Source organism: Poromitra crassiceps, assembly GCF_964638095.1.
Source record: "Poromitra crassiceps genome assembly, chromosome: 13".
Classification (NCBI taxonomy): domain Eukaryota; kingdom Metazoa; phylum Chordata; class Actinopteri; order Beryciformes; family Melamphaidae; genus Poromitra; species Poromitra crassiceps.
The window spans coordinates 25,599,911-25,616,613 of record NC_139644.1 but is presented as its reverse complement, the minus strand read 5'-3'; the positions used below and the strand labels follow the sequence as shown (position 1 = coordinate 25,616,613).

The 16,703-nt window shown below is 43.5% G+C and overlaps 2 protein-coding genes across 2 annotated transcripts; one reads left to right on the top strand and one right to left on the bottom strand.

Moving 5' to 3' along the window:
- The first annotated feature begins 13 nt into the window (after nucleotides 1-13).
- Nucleotides 14-3,822, top strand: cldni (claudin i). The gene is made up of 3 exons (XM_083649602.1): nucleotides 14-149; nucleotides 2,054-2,186; nucleotides 2,682-3,822. The coding sequence occupies exons 2-3, from the start codon at nucleotides 2,055-2,057 to the stop codon at nucleotides 3,180-3,182; spliced, it is 633 nt and encodes a 210-aa protein (XP_083505728.1). The 5' UTR covers nucleotides 14-149; nucleotide 2,054; the 3' UTR covers nucleotides 3,183-3,822.
- Nucleotides 3,823-3,856: 34 nt separating this feature from the next.
- coro1a (coronin, actin binding protein, 1A) lies at nucleotides 3,857-15,037 on the bottom strand. Its single transcript, XM_083649601.1, has 11 exons — nucleotides 14,967-15,037; nucleotides 12,719-12,922; nucleotides 11,050-11,172; nucleotides 10,798-10,927; nucleotides 9,044-9,225; nucleotides 7,928-8,047; nucleotides 6,866-6,970; nucleotides 6,624-6,769; nucleotides 5,258-5,315; nucleotides 4,947-5,162; nucleotides 3,857-4,405 (listed from the first exon to the last, which is right to left on the bottom strand). The coding sequence occupies exons 2-11, from the start codon at nucleotides 12,914-12,916 to the stop codon at nucleotides 4,313-4,315; spliced, it is 1,371 nt and encodes a 456-aa protein (XP_083505727.1). The 5' UTR covers nucleotides 12,917-12,922; nucleotides 14,967-15,037; the 3' UTR covers nucleotides 3,857-4,312.
- Nucleotides 15,038-16,703: the final 1,666 nt, after the last annotated feature.

Here is a 16,703-nt window from a genome sequence, read left to right as displayed (position 1 = left end):
TTCTTCTACAAAAGCCCCCTCTCGTCCCGCAGCCTCCTCACAACACCGGCACATCAACAACCAGCGATCTGCACAGTCTGCAAAGGAGACTGCACAGGAAACACCCGGTCAAATTTTTCTACCTTCAAACCAAGAGGACACAAAAAAAGGTATGCATTTTTTTTTGCCCATCTGCTTTTCACCCCAAAAAACAATTTCAAATGATTAATATACTTATCCAAGATAGTTTGGGAAGGTGATATGATTCTGCAAAAGCTTGAAATTACAGAAGTTAAGAGGATTGGTTGAGGATTAGTTGAGTAACTCTTTTTACAGTATGTGTGCTGGTAAACAATATGAAAAACAAAAAAAGTGTAGCCTAAATGAACATAGCTGGGATATATGAGAAGATAAACGGGTATGAATGATTAGCAGCATGTATGTGATTTAATTCATAAAGCTTTGTTTCTGTCTTTTTTGAGTTCCTTACCTTAGGGCAGGTTCTGAATGAGTGGGATTGGATTCATGCTTATATATATATATATATATATATATATATATATATATATATATATATATATATATATATATATATATATATATATAAAAGCTGTAATCATATTATGTCTGGACCTATTTGGGAATAAAACATCTAGTTTTGAAACCTGTGAGACCCAGATTGCATTACTTTTTGAATCTTTAACCTGCTTTGAAAGTATCTGATCTGGGTCACATATGCTTGAAAGTAAGCCTTTTTTGTTGTCCCCCCCCACACACACACACACACACACACGCACACACGCGCGCATACACGCCTACACACACACGCGCGCGCACACACACACACACACACACACACACACACACACACACACACAGCCACACACACACACACACACACACACGCGCATACACGCCCACACACACCTGCACACACACACACACACACACACACACACACACACACACACACACACACACACACACACACACACACTCTCTCTCTCCCTTTTTATTTTATGAGAGTAGGAGACTGGCACTGATGGTGATCTATTGGCAGTGAAATAAAATAAGACAAGTTTTATTTTAAATATTTAAAAAAAAGTGGGGGTTCAGATTTCAGAGGGTTGGGAGAGGATCATGTTGATTGTCTGTATGAAGCAACACAGATTCCAATGAGCTTCAAATAAGACCAGTAAGGCAGTAAATCCAAGTGAGGCGATGTTGAGGTTTCTACCTAGGAGGGGCTGAACATCAGAGCAGGAGGAGGGGAGGTGCAGGGCCTAGGAGGGGCTGAACATCAGAGCAGGAGGAGGGGAGGTACAGGGCCTAGGAGGGGCTGAACCTCAGAGCAGGAGGAGGGGAGGTGCAGGGCCTGTCAGGACTTGAGTCTGGTTTAAAAATGTAGCTTTGAGCAACACTCTTCTGTAAAGGCCTCTCACAAAGAGAACCAGAGTTTGCCTGAGTGGCTGTGTGATTAAAGAAAAAAAACAAAATAGCTCAGCTATGCTACACACGGATCTCACATCTTCAGAAACACTCTGTTCTGATCAGAAGTGGGGAAACATATACTTTACTCAAGCAGCAGTGTGAATTAAATGTAGAATTAAGAAAAAAGCACTCGGTTTCTTTCAAATAAACACTAGAGAACATCTTACGATGGGATCACAACAGTGGCGACGCCCGCAACTTAAAACGAATGTGGGCCAGGGGCATAAATTGGGGGGTGCAATGTGGGGTTGGGCAGTGTGTGTGTGTGTGTGTGTGTGTGGGGGGGGGGGGGGGGGGGGTCAGCCCCTTGCTCAGATCACACCCATTTTCAAACTCACTCTTCATTTTAATGTCAACTACACACCTGTAAATTTTCGTGGCTGCATCTTGCACGGTTTTGATGTTAGAGCGTTCACAAAATCCATCCACAGACACACAGACAGACTGACAGACAGACAAACACCTGGCAAAGTACTCAAAATGACATATGTGGTCGTTCCTGCTACAATAGGTCTCTAGGACCACATTTTGCCTTTAGTTCCCGTTATAATGCCTCTTCTCTCTCTGCCCGTCTCCTATGCAGAATGGGTTCTGCTGGGGTTCAGATCGTGTGTGTGGCCCTCGGGATCTTCGGCCTGGTCGGAGCTATCGTATGCTGCGCTGTCCCAAGGTGGCAAGTCTCTGCATTCGTAGGATCCAACATCGTAACTGCACAGGTAACCAAAAACATCCAGATGTTGCAAAGTAATGAATCATGCTCCTTATGGCAGGGATGGAGGGAGGATGGACGGTAAACTCAATTTACCCAACTTTTGAGGTCAAAATGAATCTCCCTGACTTATGATAATATGTGGCATCAAGCTGATGTAAGTTATATGATCATAGGGTCTTTTAGGAGAAAAACAACATAACCTAATGCTTTCCTGAAAGTGTAATATATTCTTATTTAGATTGTTGGTTATATAATGATCACTGACTGGAGACCTCATAATTTATCACTACATCACTGCATTATGATAAGTTTCCAAGCCCACAAATATATTCACACTGAATTTGATGTTATAAGATGAAGATCTAATGTGAGTACAGTAGATTAGCATACTACTGATTGAAATCCATGGAATAAGCATTTTAACAGATTTGGAGTGATAATGTGAATGAATATGAATTAAAATATCTCTCTCTGTCTCTGTCTCTCTCTCTGTGAGTAGACCAGTCAGAAGGGCCTGTGGATGAGCTGTGTGGTGCAGAGTACCGGCCAGCAGCAGTGTAAGAAGTATGACTCCCTGTTGGAGCTGGACACTCACCTGCAGACGGCCCGGGCCCTGATCATCATCAGCTGCATGCTGAGCTCGCTCAGCCTGCTGCTCCTGTTCGGCGGCGCTGACTTCACCACCTGCGTGGAGAACGAAGACGCTAAAGCGAAGATCAGCCTGGTGGCCGGGGTGGGGCTGCTGCTGGCCGGCATCCTCACCATCATCCCCGTCAGCTGGTCTGCCAGCAACATCGTGCGGGACTTCAACAACCCCATGCTGGGGATCCAGAAATGGGAGCTGGGAGCGTGCATCTTCATTGGCTGGGCGGCCGGTACACTGCTCATCCTGGGCGGAGGCCTGCTGTGCTGCTTCAGCAGGCGCAAGTCCGGTAGCTCGGGGGGAACCGCCAAGTACTACAGCAACAGCGCCTCCGCCCCCGGCAAAAACTATGTGTAGGCTAGTGTTTACGTGAAGGGGACTGGTGTGGAGGAACCGGGGGTGGGGATGGGGTTTGCGTAGTGCAGGATCAGGGGTCAAGGTTCGACATCTTTGTAAATACTGAATTATGAGCAGAACTGGCAAAGTTTTTGTGATTCATATCTGTAGGTACACTCGTCTGGGGTGTCTTGTATATGAAAGCTATTTTACTATTAAGTGTTGGGTTGTGTATAAGCTACTGCTTTTAAGTGCTTGGAAGCAAATGGAAGGTGGGAGATGAGGTGGGATTTTACAGTGTGCAGCTCTGAATTCCTCTACTGTATACAGGCGATACATTACAGAACATACTCATATGACATCTTTAAGTGCACCTACAGTTTGGATAAACCACTCGGTCTGTATTGTATGTGATCCACTTCTCTCTGTCTCTTCTATATTTGCCTTGTCTCTCTATTGTCAATGGTCAAATAAAGCCATAAGGCACCTCAGTCGGACTCAGGGAGCACTTGTGTGGAATGTTTATGATGATTCGTCCTACAAGGTCCATGTCACATTTCATAACAAGCCATTTGTCATTGTTAATCACGTCAGTTTACATTTTGTATGTTGATAATTATATGATTAAAACTTAGTATAATTCAAATGAGTGTTGTGTATTTTCCTTTGGATGCCAACATAAAAAGAGTAAAAGGATTATACAGTATTTTGGAAAATAATGGACTTTATTTCAAATCAAAAGCATAATATATTAAAACATGTTTTTTTTGCAATTGATCAGACATACCAAATAAACAAATTCAAGCTTCAAGCAAAAAACACATTTGGCACCTGAAGTTTCATAAAACCTATTATCCTAAACAGTACTAGCCTGGGTGAACCCAGCCTTCAATGTGACGTCACAGACTATGCCTGTAACGTATGTGACTGATAGACAGTACATAGAGGTCACGTGGAGGCTGGGTTTACCCAGGCTAAAACAGTACATCTCCCTTTGTCTCGTTCAGAATCAGAATCAGAATCAGAAAAACTTTATTGATCCCCAAGGGGAAACTGGGAATTCACAATCTACAGCTCAAAGCTGCAGCTCCCCTGTTCCTCTACAACTCAGTTTCTTTGTTGACTTCTTCATCTCATCCGTCTGTCACTATCTAATGCTTGGTCTCCAGCTTGCTCACACGCTTGGTCAGCTCCTCTAGTGCTTCTTTCAGTTGTTTCACCTCCTTCCTCAAGGACTGAACCTCCTGAGAGAGAGAGGGGGGAGATAACAGCTTCAAGTCAAACGGGAGAACAAAGAGGTTCTATTTTCACTGACATGCTGTACAGTAGTAGCTGCTGTAGTAGCAGTAGTCTAGCACCATAGTAGCATTATAGCAGCAGCTGAGCAGCAGCAGTAATAGTAGTAGTAGTAGTAGTAGAGTAGGAGCTATGGCAAGCCGTTTGAGCATTCGATTTCCTAATAGTAAAGCGTCAGTGCTACTAATTCAGCATTATTTTTGCCTTACTAGTTCGCCATTTTGTTTTCGCTCTTTTTGACCGTACTCATTGAACTAATGAGGGCCAAAATGTACACTAGTTACACTAGTAGAGGAAAGTGTGCATTGAGGCTGCCGATTGGCTCTGTATTTCAAAATGTATAATGCCAACCAATCAGGATACAGCATTTGGTCATTTTGCAGTTGGCTAGTTAAACTAGTAAGAGCCAAAATGTTTACTAGTTTACTAGTAATGCCTGACATGTGAGAAGTGGTAGTAGAAGTTGTTGTTGAAGAATAATGTTCTCACCCCGTTGTTGTCCGGTTGCTTCCCAGTGGAATCACTCGTGGTCTTCAGGAGACTTTTGTGGACTTTGAACTCCTTGGCTTTGGTGGTTGCTACAAACCCATCTTTCAAAGAGATCATGATGGGCTGGCCGTTTTTGCCATTAAACCAGTCGTCCGCTTCGACTGACGGCTCCGGACCAATCGTGTCTGGGTACAGATCCTCCTGGAACAGATCAGACTGCACACACATATCAGATGAGAGAGTGAGTGAGACAATGAAAGAGATGCATGAATGAACTTGTTTTTATTTGAAGTTCAGATGACATGGTTTACCTTGCGGGGCACCGTCATGACAACGGGCTCACACTTCCTCTCGTGGAGTTTGTAGAACCTGGAAGTAAAAAGATGTATTGTTCAACCTTCAGGTATAAAGACAACAGTAAAATGTGCATGTCTGCACTTAATGTGGTAGTGAGCTGTAGTGTTTAGTGATTATTTTTGCTTCTCATATGTTTGAGCCTGTAGTGTAGTGTAATACCTAGTGGCCTGCAAATGGTGCTACCGTTATTGGTTATTTTGGGCGGGGAAGCAGCAGGTGATTGAAATGGAATGGATTGCCCTTGTACCCATAGATACCATTTGAAAAAAATCACTATTGTGTGGCCTACTAACGTCTCACCACACTATAATTAGAGAGGGAATCGCACGGTGGCGTACAACTGCGCCTGCGAGCCCGCGAAGCAGGCAAGACCTCGAGGGGAAGCCAACAAGATACGGTAGAAATTAGCGATGAGGGGAAGGATGATGAGGACGAGGCATGGTAGGCTAGAAAGGAGCGCGCACGCTCTGTTTCTAGTTACTATAACGTGAAATGGTGTTCAAAACAGCATAATTTAGTAACATGGATAGTTCTACAGTAAATACAAATAATGTATCATATTTTATTTATTGTATTTAAATTAAATTTTTATATTCTAGTGAACTTCCATAGTATGACAAAAATCGAATTATGGTAGGCATAATAATAATAATAATAATACTAATAATAATGCATTCACCTTGCATCATACAAGATCAGCAATAAAGCATACACATTACAGTAATTTGTAGATGATTTGCTCAGACATTCTTTGTCTTTGTTACAATTTCAAACATCTGTTTTAATATCGCAAGCACCTGTTTTAAACAATGTAATCAGCAGCTTGTTTGACCTCAAGGCGGAAATGATGAGAAACCGCAATGCACTGTGGGTAATCTGGAGCTCTGACTGGAGTGACCATCGGTGTAGACTCGTTCCCTCAGCTGTGGGAGGGGCGATCTCACCAACTTCACTTGAGTTTTCCAGAGAGGTGGAACGACACTTGTCATGGCGTCGGGGAGTCCCCCGAGGGAAGTGAATGAGGGCATGCTAAATGACTAATGAAACAGGGCCCTCGTCTCACGTGGTCAGACCCTCCGTAGCGGAGACTATACTAGACCATCATGGCTCTAGGCTCTAGGATTGACCATCTCACAGGAAACTGAGCCAATGGAGAAAAACAATAATACCGGTAATATAGTAGTAGGACAAAAACAATCCCTTGCAAGCACGAACCCATAATTACATTCCTCGCCAAGATGCACACAGCTGACAAGCATGTTTCATGTACTATGCTAGTTTTCACTTGTTTTGATAAATATTTGATGTAGGTGCGTTTACCTGGCAATTTCACATTTGTTGACTTCCAGCCCCCTCTTGGGCATATAGCCCATCCCCTTCTGGCTGTCCTTGCTGCTGTACATGGAGAGGTAGTGGACGTAAGGAGCTTCATCTGTCACCTCAAAGTAACGGATACTGCTATCCCCCTGTGACAAGGAAGTAACGAATAAGTCAACCGTGTGTGTGTGTGTGTGTGTGTGTGTGTGTGTGTGTGTGTGTGGGGAGAGAGAGAAACCTCTAACCTTGCCACAGAGGTAGACGATGCCGGTGTCTGGGTCAAAAAATGGCAGCATGACACCGCTGCTGGTATCCAGCTCCTGCAGGGTCATTGCCTCTCCAAAGTTGTCCTGTTGAAAAGCACAGTTAGGGATCACACACTGTAGGCCAGGCTGACTGCTCTATGTTTACATGTTAGTTTTAGTTTAGTTTCTTTATTCAGCACATAATATAACAGTGCTCGGAGGGGAAAAGAGGCCCCGAAGGCTTGTACAGACTTCCCCTCACATTAATAATAAGAATAAAAAAATAAGACAAAAATACTCAAACGTGATACAAAAACAAAACAGATAATAGAAAACAATTGACAATAAAATACACATACATCCCCAAAAAATAAATAAGGCAGAAACAAGAAATGAAGACCCCCCCCCCAAAAAAAAAACAATGAAAAGAAAAAAACAATCAAACAACAAAGAAAGCTCAGAATACATATTAAGACAAAAAAGTCAGTGTAAGTACTCGAGGTGAGATAGTCCCTCAGTTGCTTTTTGAAAGCCGGCTGAGAAGGTGAAGATCTCAGTGCTGAGCTCAGAGTGTTCCAGAGTTTCGGAACTCTGAATTTGAGGTTGTACTGGGGCCTAGATGTTCCACAGAAAGGTCAATGGAGATGTTTACTATGGCTAGTTGGATATGAATGGATGTCGGGTGAAAAAGGTAATATACTGTAGAAAAGGAAGTACAGTCTGCACTGCAGGTAGGATTTAGTGAATTTAGCTTCCGTGGAAGAACACAGAGCAACACTATGCTTAGTGCTGTACGCCTGCAGTCTGAAACATGCTGCTGTAAATGACTCCCCGTAATAACTAGCATTTTGAATATATTATAGAAGATACTATAAATCACAATAATAGTGATAATTGCATTGGGTTATGGGCCCAAGAGTGGAGAAACTCACAAAGCACAGTAGGGGGGAACTCCAGCATTGTATTGAAAAGGTTTTCAGTCTGACAGCAGCAACAATAAGAAACAATACGCAAACCAACAACTCGTAAAAAATGTGAGTGCCTAGGACTTTTGTCACTCACTGGGTCCCATAGCGCCACCTGCCTCTCACTCATGCGACTGAAGCCGGTGCTCAGGATCTTCCCCTCCGACACGAACACCGCTCTGACGGGCCTGGAGCCCTCATGGGGCTTCTCCTTCTCCTGCAAGTGTGTGTGTGTGTGTGTGTGTGTGTGTGTGTGTGTGTGTGTGTGTGTGTGTGTGTGTGTGTGTGTGTGTGTGTGTGTGTGTGTGTGTGTGTGTGTGTGTGTGTGTGTGTGTGTGTGTGTGTGTGTGTGTGTGTGTGTGTGTGTGTGTGTGTGTATTTGTGTATTTGTGTAGGGGGCAGAATAGAAGGACAGAGAGGTGGGGCGTTAGTGATAGCAAAATCGAACTCAGAGCTAAGCACTTGACTCAATATTTGGATTAACTCTGTCTGCACTTCATCACATTAATTTAAGTCGTCTTGAAATTAAGTTAATAAGTAATATTCTAAGGTTATCAAATATATTACATTTTACATATTAAATATTAAAAATGATAATGATAATATTATAAGAAATACACAAAAAAGAAGACATGGTCATGTTTCTATTTGTCTCTTTGCTAATCGATAATACAAATAAAGATTCTAGTATGTCTTTTGGGCAAATGTTTTATTCGCACGTCAAGAATTGCTCATTCCAAACTAAATTCTTGCTTGTTTTGCACTGAAATTAAAGGTCCTCAAATTGAAACTGAAATTAACTATTACAATGTAATGCTAATTTTTATATTGCTTTTACATTTATTTGCTTGTTTATTTATTTATTGAGGAGTTGCTAACTAAGTTTCATTGTTTTGACTATGACAATAAAGATCTATCTATTTACAATCCCAAATATTCGACCCCCGCCCCCCCTCACCGATAACAATAAAGATAAGATTTTCAGGCGACACTGTGATTCGTTATTTTAACCAAACGTTGCATCTTTGTTTTATCTTATCTTTTGTTGTAGACACTAAAACTTTTATATCATTATTAAATGTGAGTTCAAAGTCACATTATTGCAGTATTTTATCTATTTATTTTTAAATAACGACTTATTATGCATTATGGAGAAAACCAATCAGCTAAGCCTTGTCCTCTAAACAGCAGTGAGGGTGACCTGGGGACCCACCTTAATGACGGTGCCCTTGCGGGGGTCCAGCAAGCGCAGGGTCTTGTCCTTGCAGGAGGTGAGGATCTGGGAGCCGTCTCTGTTCCAGCAGGCGCTGTAGATCATATCAGGGTGAATGGAGTCCATCCGCACCATCGCCTCACCCCGCGCCACATTCCATAGGATCACCACGTTATCACAGCCTGCAGGGGGCAGCAGGGAGGCAAAGACAGGTCAACCACAGGACCTCCAGTAGTAGGGGATCTTCATCAGACACCCTCCAGTTAGCAACAGTCAAGTTATACACTTTCATACATATTTATATAAATGTCTGGTTTGTTAAGCTGTATTGTTGACTGATACAGTGATTCATTGTGATTATGTATACTGTTGGTCGGTCTGCTGGGCAACAAAAGTTCACCATCCTTTGGTGGGCACAGTTTTCACACTACGGGGCTGAAATTTGGCATGGAGGTGTATGTGTAAAGGTGAGTGTTTGTGTTAATGCCTATTGGCTAAAGGGGGCGGGAGGGGGGTTTCGAAATGCAGGATGGCCGAGGCAAAGTAGGTCACAGCAAGAAGGTCCTGGGTTCGATTCCCCCCTGCAATGCTGTGGGTGCTGAGGGTGTGCCCCCATTCCCATGTCCTCAGTGCCTGCCTATAGCCCAGGTGGGGTCGTCAAACATGGGCCTTTCTGTGTGGAGTTTGCATGTTCCCCCCGTGCTCCCCTGCGGTTTCCTCCTGATAGGAACCCCCCCACTAAAAACATGCAAAAAATAATAATAATAAAAAAGTAGGGTGGGTTGCGCCTGCCATCCAGCATTTTGGAAATTTGCATATGTGGTCGCTATTGCGAATTTGCATTTGTTTTTTTTGTTTTTTTTTACTTTTTATTAGCATGTACAAGACATTTATTAGACTGTAACCCTCACCCAATTAGGGACTAAATAAACCAACATCCAGTACATGAAAGCTTTAACATTTGCTTTTCTAAACATCGGTTTAGAACGGTGAGAATACTGAGACCAAAAGACAGTTGAGGAAGTACTGGGTAATGTTGTTCCTCTAATTGGGTTTGGATGTTAAGGGGGCTCACTCAGGGTGGAGTGTAATACCTGCACTCATCAGCACATTATGGGCGGTGTGTGTTAAGGGGGCTCACTCAGGGTGGAGTGTAATACCTGCAGTCATCAGCACATTATGGGTGGTCTGTGTTAAGGGGGCTCACTCAGGGTGGAGTGTAATACCTGCACTCATCAGCACATTATGGGTGGTCTGTGTTAAAGGAGATCACTCAGGGTGGAGTGTAATACCTGCACTCATCAGCATGTTATGGGTGGTCTGTGTTAAAGGAGATCACTCAGGGTGGAGTGTAATACCTGCACTCATCAGCATGTTATGGGTGGTCTGTGTTAAAGGGGATCACTCAGGGTGGAGTGTAATACCTGCACTCATCAGCACATTATGGGTGGTCTGTGTTAAAGGGGCTCACTCAGGGTGGAGTGTAATACCTGCACTCATCAGCATGTTATGGGTGGTCTGTGTTAAGGGGGCTCACTCAGGGTGGAGTGTAATACCTGCAGTCATCAGCATGTTATGGGCGGTGTGTGTTAAGAGGGCTCACTCAGGGTGGAGTGTAATACCTGCACTCATCAGCATGTTATGGGTGGTCTGTGTTAAGGGGTCTCACTCAGGGTGGAGTGTAATACCTGCAGTCATCAGCATGTTATGGGCGGTGTGTGTTAAGGGGTCTCACTCAGGGTGGAGGGTAATACCTGCAGTCATCAGCACATTATGGGCGGTGGGGTGCCAGCTCAGGATGCCCACACGTTTAGAATGGCCATCCAGCTTCACAACAGGGTCTGTCATGGGTGAAGTCAGGCCGCTGTCTGGGATCTCCCAAATCTACCAGACATCGAATTGACACATCACATTACTGAACTAAGAATATATTAGTTATGTTCTTTAGTGAGGACCAAAGTGATCATATTGAAAGTCAAAATGAGAATAGTTTTGAAATGCCGTACCATCACACTACAGTCCTCAGAACCGCTGGCGATGATGTTGTCATTGTGAGGACAGAACTCGATGTCCAGAACGGGACCCGTGTGGCCGCACACAGTGGGGTAAGACATGTCAATACGTCCTGACTGCAGACAGAGAGAGACAGACAGAAGAAGAGCTGTCAGAAATCAAAACTCATCCAGACAATTATACACAGGAACAACAAGGCAGCTCAAAAGGTTAAGAGGGGGAGAAATATTATTAGCTGGCTGGCTAAAACAAAGGATTTCAAGGGTAAAGCACAAGTGTGATTTTTCCAATCGAGTAGAACAGGACACAGGAAACTTGATTGTCAGCTGATACAAATTGCACAGTTATGCCTCCAATTAGCCCTAATGTCTGTTAAGTGGGTTAGAGACAAGCGGAATCCACTGTCCAATCAGGAAGACGACCTCCCATGATCCTCCTGGTCCTCCGTGGCTCAGTTTGGGCCGCCCTCCCTCCCTCTCCCACCCCGCCTCACACTGGCCCACTTCTGCCTGGACCAGGGTATCCAGAGTTCATTATTTCACACCTATGTGGATTCAAGCATTCTTATGCTGTTGCATCGGTTTGATCAGGTTGAGCTGATGCTCGGGAAAAACAACCACAAGAGCATTTATTTCCAGCATCTCATCCCAAGAGGCGGCACTGAGATTCTTGAGATGACCGAGGAACATAGGCACAAAATCGACCGAGTCATTCAAACTTGACAGCAGCACCACTCATCCCAGAGCAGTTAATCACACGGCACATTTTGCTGCCGTTTTAGGCTGTGGTTCCTCTACCTTTTTTTTTTTTATCCCCTCAAGGGTTCCACATTACGCGAGAGAGAAAGCCATGAATAATGCTGTATATTCCATTTCACAGGCCTGAGGAAACATGCCGGTGATCTCAGGGGACGCTTCTTTTTTAATGTGTATTCTGGTGAGAAAACTAGATGTTATAACTTGAGTCAAGTAGACCACATGGTCTGCAATTTATCTGCTTTTCCAGGCAGATAGAATGTAAAAAAAAGTTAGAGTTAAGCCACTTAACTTACTCCACACAAGTGACTGCAAAACAACTTGAGGCCACATCCTGTCCTGACTGATTTGACACTGAAGCTCTCCTAATATGGTGAGAATCTCTCAGCAGCAGGGTGAGTGACGTGTAGAGAAAGTCAAAAGCAGCACGGAACTTCCGCTAAATGTGTGATGCCTCTTGGCTATATTCAAATTCAAAGTGTAAACGTTGCATTATACAACCGTGTCACATCAACTCATATCTGAAATGTCATAACCAACATATCCAAAAATGGTATTATGAGACGTAGACGGAACTAGCTCTAACATCAAAGGGCAAATAGGTGGTTTCGAGTGTTTCGTTTTTGCTGAAGTCGAAGTTTTTTTTATTCAGGAACATATTGCATCAAGTTAACACGAGATGAATTGCATGTCCTTTACAGTGTAAATGTTCAAAACACAAACACAAAACATTTGAAAATAGAGGGGTTAAAATATACGAGATCAAGTTACATCTTTTCATTTATAAGTCTGCTCAGGTAGGGGATGGTGGAGTTCCTATAGTGCTCAGTTTTTTGGATTTTCTCCAACTGGATTGGTATACTGAGAAGACTTGCTGCAGAGTGGATTTGGACTTGGTCACACCCACCTTGCTCAGAGGCAACACGATGAAGGCCCCTCCACCACTGGCATCCACAATCATGGCCACAAACTTGGGGTTAACCGAACAGAAGTTGCTGTCCCATGTCATCTGGGAGATGCGGATGTCATCATAGCACTGGTCAGCTTTCATCCCCTGGCCGAAGACATGCCGGAACTTACTGGACCGCACGATACTCCGAGCCATTGTGAACTGGTTGTGGGGGAGGGGAGAGCGGGGGTTAATATCAGAAGTAACTCAGAAAGGCAAGAATTTCACCTCTGTAAGCAAGATGCTGCAGCTGGGACGCAACTGTAGAGTAAACCTTCAAGTCTTTTATGAGAGATGTGACGCGATACAAATACTGTACACACAAACTTCCATCATTTGAATGAATACTATGAGTGTACATGCAATTAATGTACATATAAATTGGTGGTGATGATGATGATCTATAGGAGTTTCACTCATGTCCCTTCTGCTTATGCTGAGAGGCTGATTTATCATGTGGAAATAAACCGACAGGCGCAAAGCTGCAGGAAAGAGACAGCTAAGAAAAGAGGAAGCAAAGGCTTTCACAACGAGTTCCTCTAGTCTGTCTGAGCGCGTCACTCTCCAGCCTGCTCTCTGCCTTGACGTTTGGGATTCTGCATGTTAAATATTCATGCATGCTTCCAGCTCAAATATGAAGGAGACAATACAGACTAGTGTAATTTATCAGTGATACAGGGTCATAGAGTTGCACTGTATCACAGTGTCACTGGCTGTGACAGTTTTCAGGACAAAGGTGGGTGAAGTAACAGTTACACCACATCCTCCAGCACAAGCAACAGAACCACAGAGCATTTCCTCTCTCTCTTCTGTCATTCACACACGTACTGCCGTATTGTGTCTCTTTGCATATGGATACACATGACAGGCAAATCATTCACTCAGCAGTCAAGCTAAAATATTGATGCAGCATTTAGCAAAGTGACTAACGACCACCAGTGACTAAAGAACAATGTCTGTCTTAACCTTAACCCTCAAATCATTTGGCATTTCATTCAATATTGCCTTGTTAAATGCAAACCTCCCAACATGAACCAACCTTGCACTGATTTTGCACAATGCCACCAATCAAAAAGGTTGAATATGGTTTTGTTTACCTCCATGTGCAGATTTTACTTCCTCAAACGCACAGCCGCGCCTATAAGCTCAGACTCAGGAGCGTATAACTCTTTTGTTGCATGTGCATCACAAGACCACTCGGGCCGTCCTGCAGCTAATTTATTCCTTTATAGAGTGAGCCTTCATTTTGTCAGGAGCCTAAATGCATGTCAATAATCTCTCTCTCTCCCTCTCCCTCTCTGTATGTCTGTCTCTCTTGTGATAGAAAACATGACTGTTACAAAAAAAAGCACACACTATGTTTAACATAAAACAGAAGGATAAACTCTACCCTATCCACAAAATTATGCAAAATTGGAACCCTTGACATAATCTTATTATGAAATGATGAGTGATTATATCTCAAATGAACTGTGCGTGCAGAACATAGGAAATTAGCAGGGGCTCGGGGCAAAATGCCCCTACAAAAAAATCAAAAATTGCCCTTTGAATTGTGATGATGGGGCTTTTAAATGCCCCCTAAAATAAAGTTGAATACTTTATGTATTCAACTTATGCGACTCGAAAATGGACAGCTAGGCATCTGTACCTCCACAACCCGCGCTCCCTCCTCCTAGCATTGTATACCTCAGTGACAGGCAGCACAAGCTAGCTAGTTCACTTTAGCTAACTGTAACTTAAGAACATGGAACTTTTTTTAAATATGCAAACCACCCGCTGAGTCACAACTAGAAACAGATCAAAATGATATAAAAACAGTTGCCGACTATCTCCTGCTCTGCTCTACTGTTGTTGTTTTTTGTGTTTAATCATAGGGCATGTTATTTGAAAAGTGTTTGCCACATACTGTGCATAACATGCCAGACAATCAACATGAGTCTTGTTGAGATAGGAAATTAGGATTTTAAACTGTGATTATTAACTTTTATAAATATAATGCTTGGATAAGAGTCATTGTTTGGTCTGTCATGAAACATAGGTGCAACTACGACATTTCCCAACATTTTTTATCAAATTGCGCTGGAAATTATCCAAAATGCCCTCGAAACATATTTCACTGGGGGCAAGGGAAAAAAAAGTTAAAGAAAGTTATTTCCTACGCTGGTGCAGAAGCACGACAGGCTGGAGAGTGATGTAAAAGGCCTACCTGGGAATTGGAGTCGAGGAGTTTCAGCAGTGCACCAAACACCCTGTAGGCAGAATAAGGACTCAAGAGAGGCGGTTCGGTTAAAAGTAACTGTACAACATGAGGAAGTGAGACTTTCTGATGGAGGTGGAAGTGGGAGGTGTCTCCTTTGACTTATACACACACACACACACACACACACACACACACACACACACACACACACACACACACACACACACACACACACATTGGGGTTGAGAAACTGCAGATCTATGGCAACCTGATGGGGAAACACTGAGTTTTGTGAAATCTCTCTTTTTGAATGATAAAAAAAGATCAGGGGAAATGCAGCCGGCGGCGATCACGGCGCCATTATATGTGGCAGAGTCAGGCCCCAATTGGTTCAAAGTGGCAACATATGAGGAGAGATATCACAGTGAAAATCCCTTCACTCTGTGGTCATCAAGTCCTTCAAGCGCCTTGTCTTGTCCCATCTTAAATCCATCATAGACACACTCTTGGACCACCTGCAGTTCACCTACAGAGCCAACAAATCTGTAGACAATGCCACAAACATGGCCCTCCACTCCATCCTCGTGCATCTGGACACTGCAGGAACCTACACCAGGATGCTGTTTGTGGACTTTAGCTCGGCCTTGGACACGATCATCCCAGCCCTGCTACAGGAGAAACTCTCCGAGCTGGGCATGCCCGACTCCATGTGCAGATGAACCACCTGACTGACAGGAAGCAGCACATGAGGCTGGGAAAGCACATCACTGACTTCCGGTCTATGTCCAGGGCGGTGTCCTCTCTCCATACTTCGTCCGCCTGTACACCAACAGCTGCACCGACAAAAGAAACACCGCAATAACGCTCAGCGAAACTTCGCCATTGGTATGCACAGTTGCATTGACTGATATAGGGTTCGGAAAATATTGACGTGCAAATTAATCGCACAAAAAAAAATGCTCCTGATGTGTAAGGACCTTTACACTAAGACAAATTCCTCATATGTAATCTTGCTTATTGTGGCAATAACAGTGATTCTGATTCTTCTAGGAGGGGCTGTGATCCAGGGTGGGAATTACATGGAGGCCATGGGCTCTGTTGCCCCTCCCACTGGCCGTGATGCCCTGAGATCCCTAAGGTCACCTTGGCAGCTGTGCCCTGCTACGAGCCTGCTACTGTCAGTTGCTCTAAAAGCATCCGTGGTCTCAGTAGCCTGCCCTATGCAAATGATGTGTAATTGGACCACAGAAGGGGCTTTGTCACTCCCTGACTGCATACCACTGATGACAGTATCATCAAATCAGTGTATTTCTTTCAAAGTTCTTTTGATTTGATTTTTTTTTACAAGTAATCAGTTCTGTTATTGGTACAATCTCAACAAGTTGAAACTTCACCCAACGCCCACACCCCCCATTCCTAAAAAACAAAACACACACACACACTAAAAGCATAATAAAATAAAAGCTACAAAAAAGGTTAGTTCTGCACTCTAATGATTTCCATAATGAGCTACATGCAGTATAATGAATAAATGAAGGAGTCAACAGGAGTCAAAGGAGCAGGATAAATGGAAACACACCCAGCTCACCTCCAGTAGAGGGCAGAAAAGCCACAAGTCCTCTACTCGCAGTGGTAGACTGTTGAAAGTAAGGAAAGTACCCCAGACCTTGTAAAATGTTTGGAGTGATCCACGTATGGAGTACCGAATCTTCTCAAGATTGAGGCATGACATCAAGTCACTGA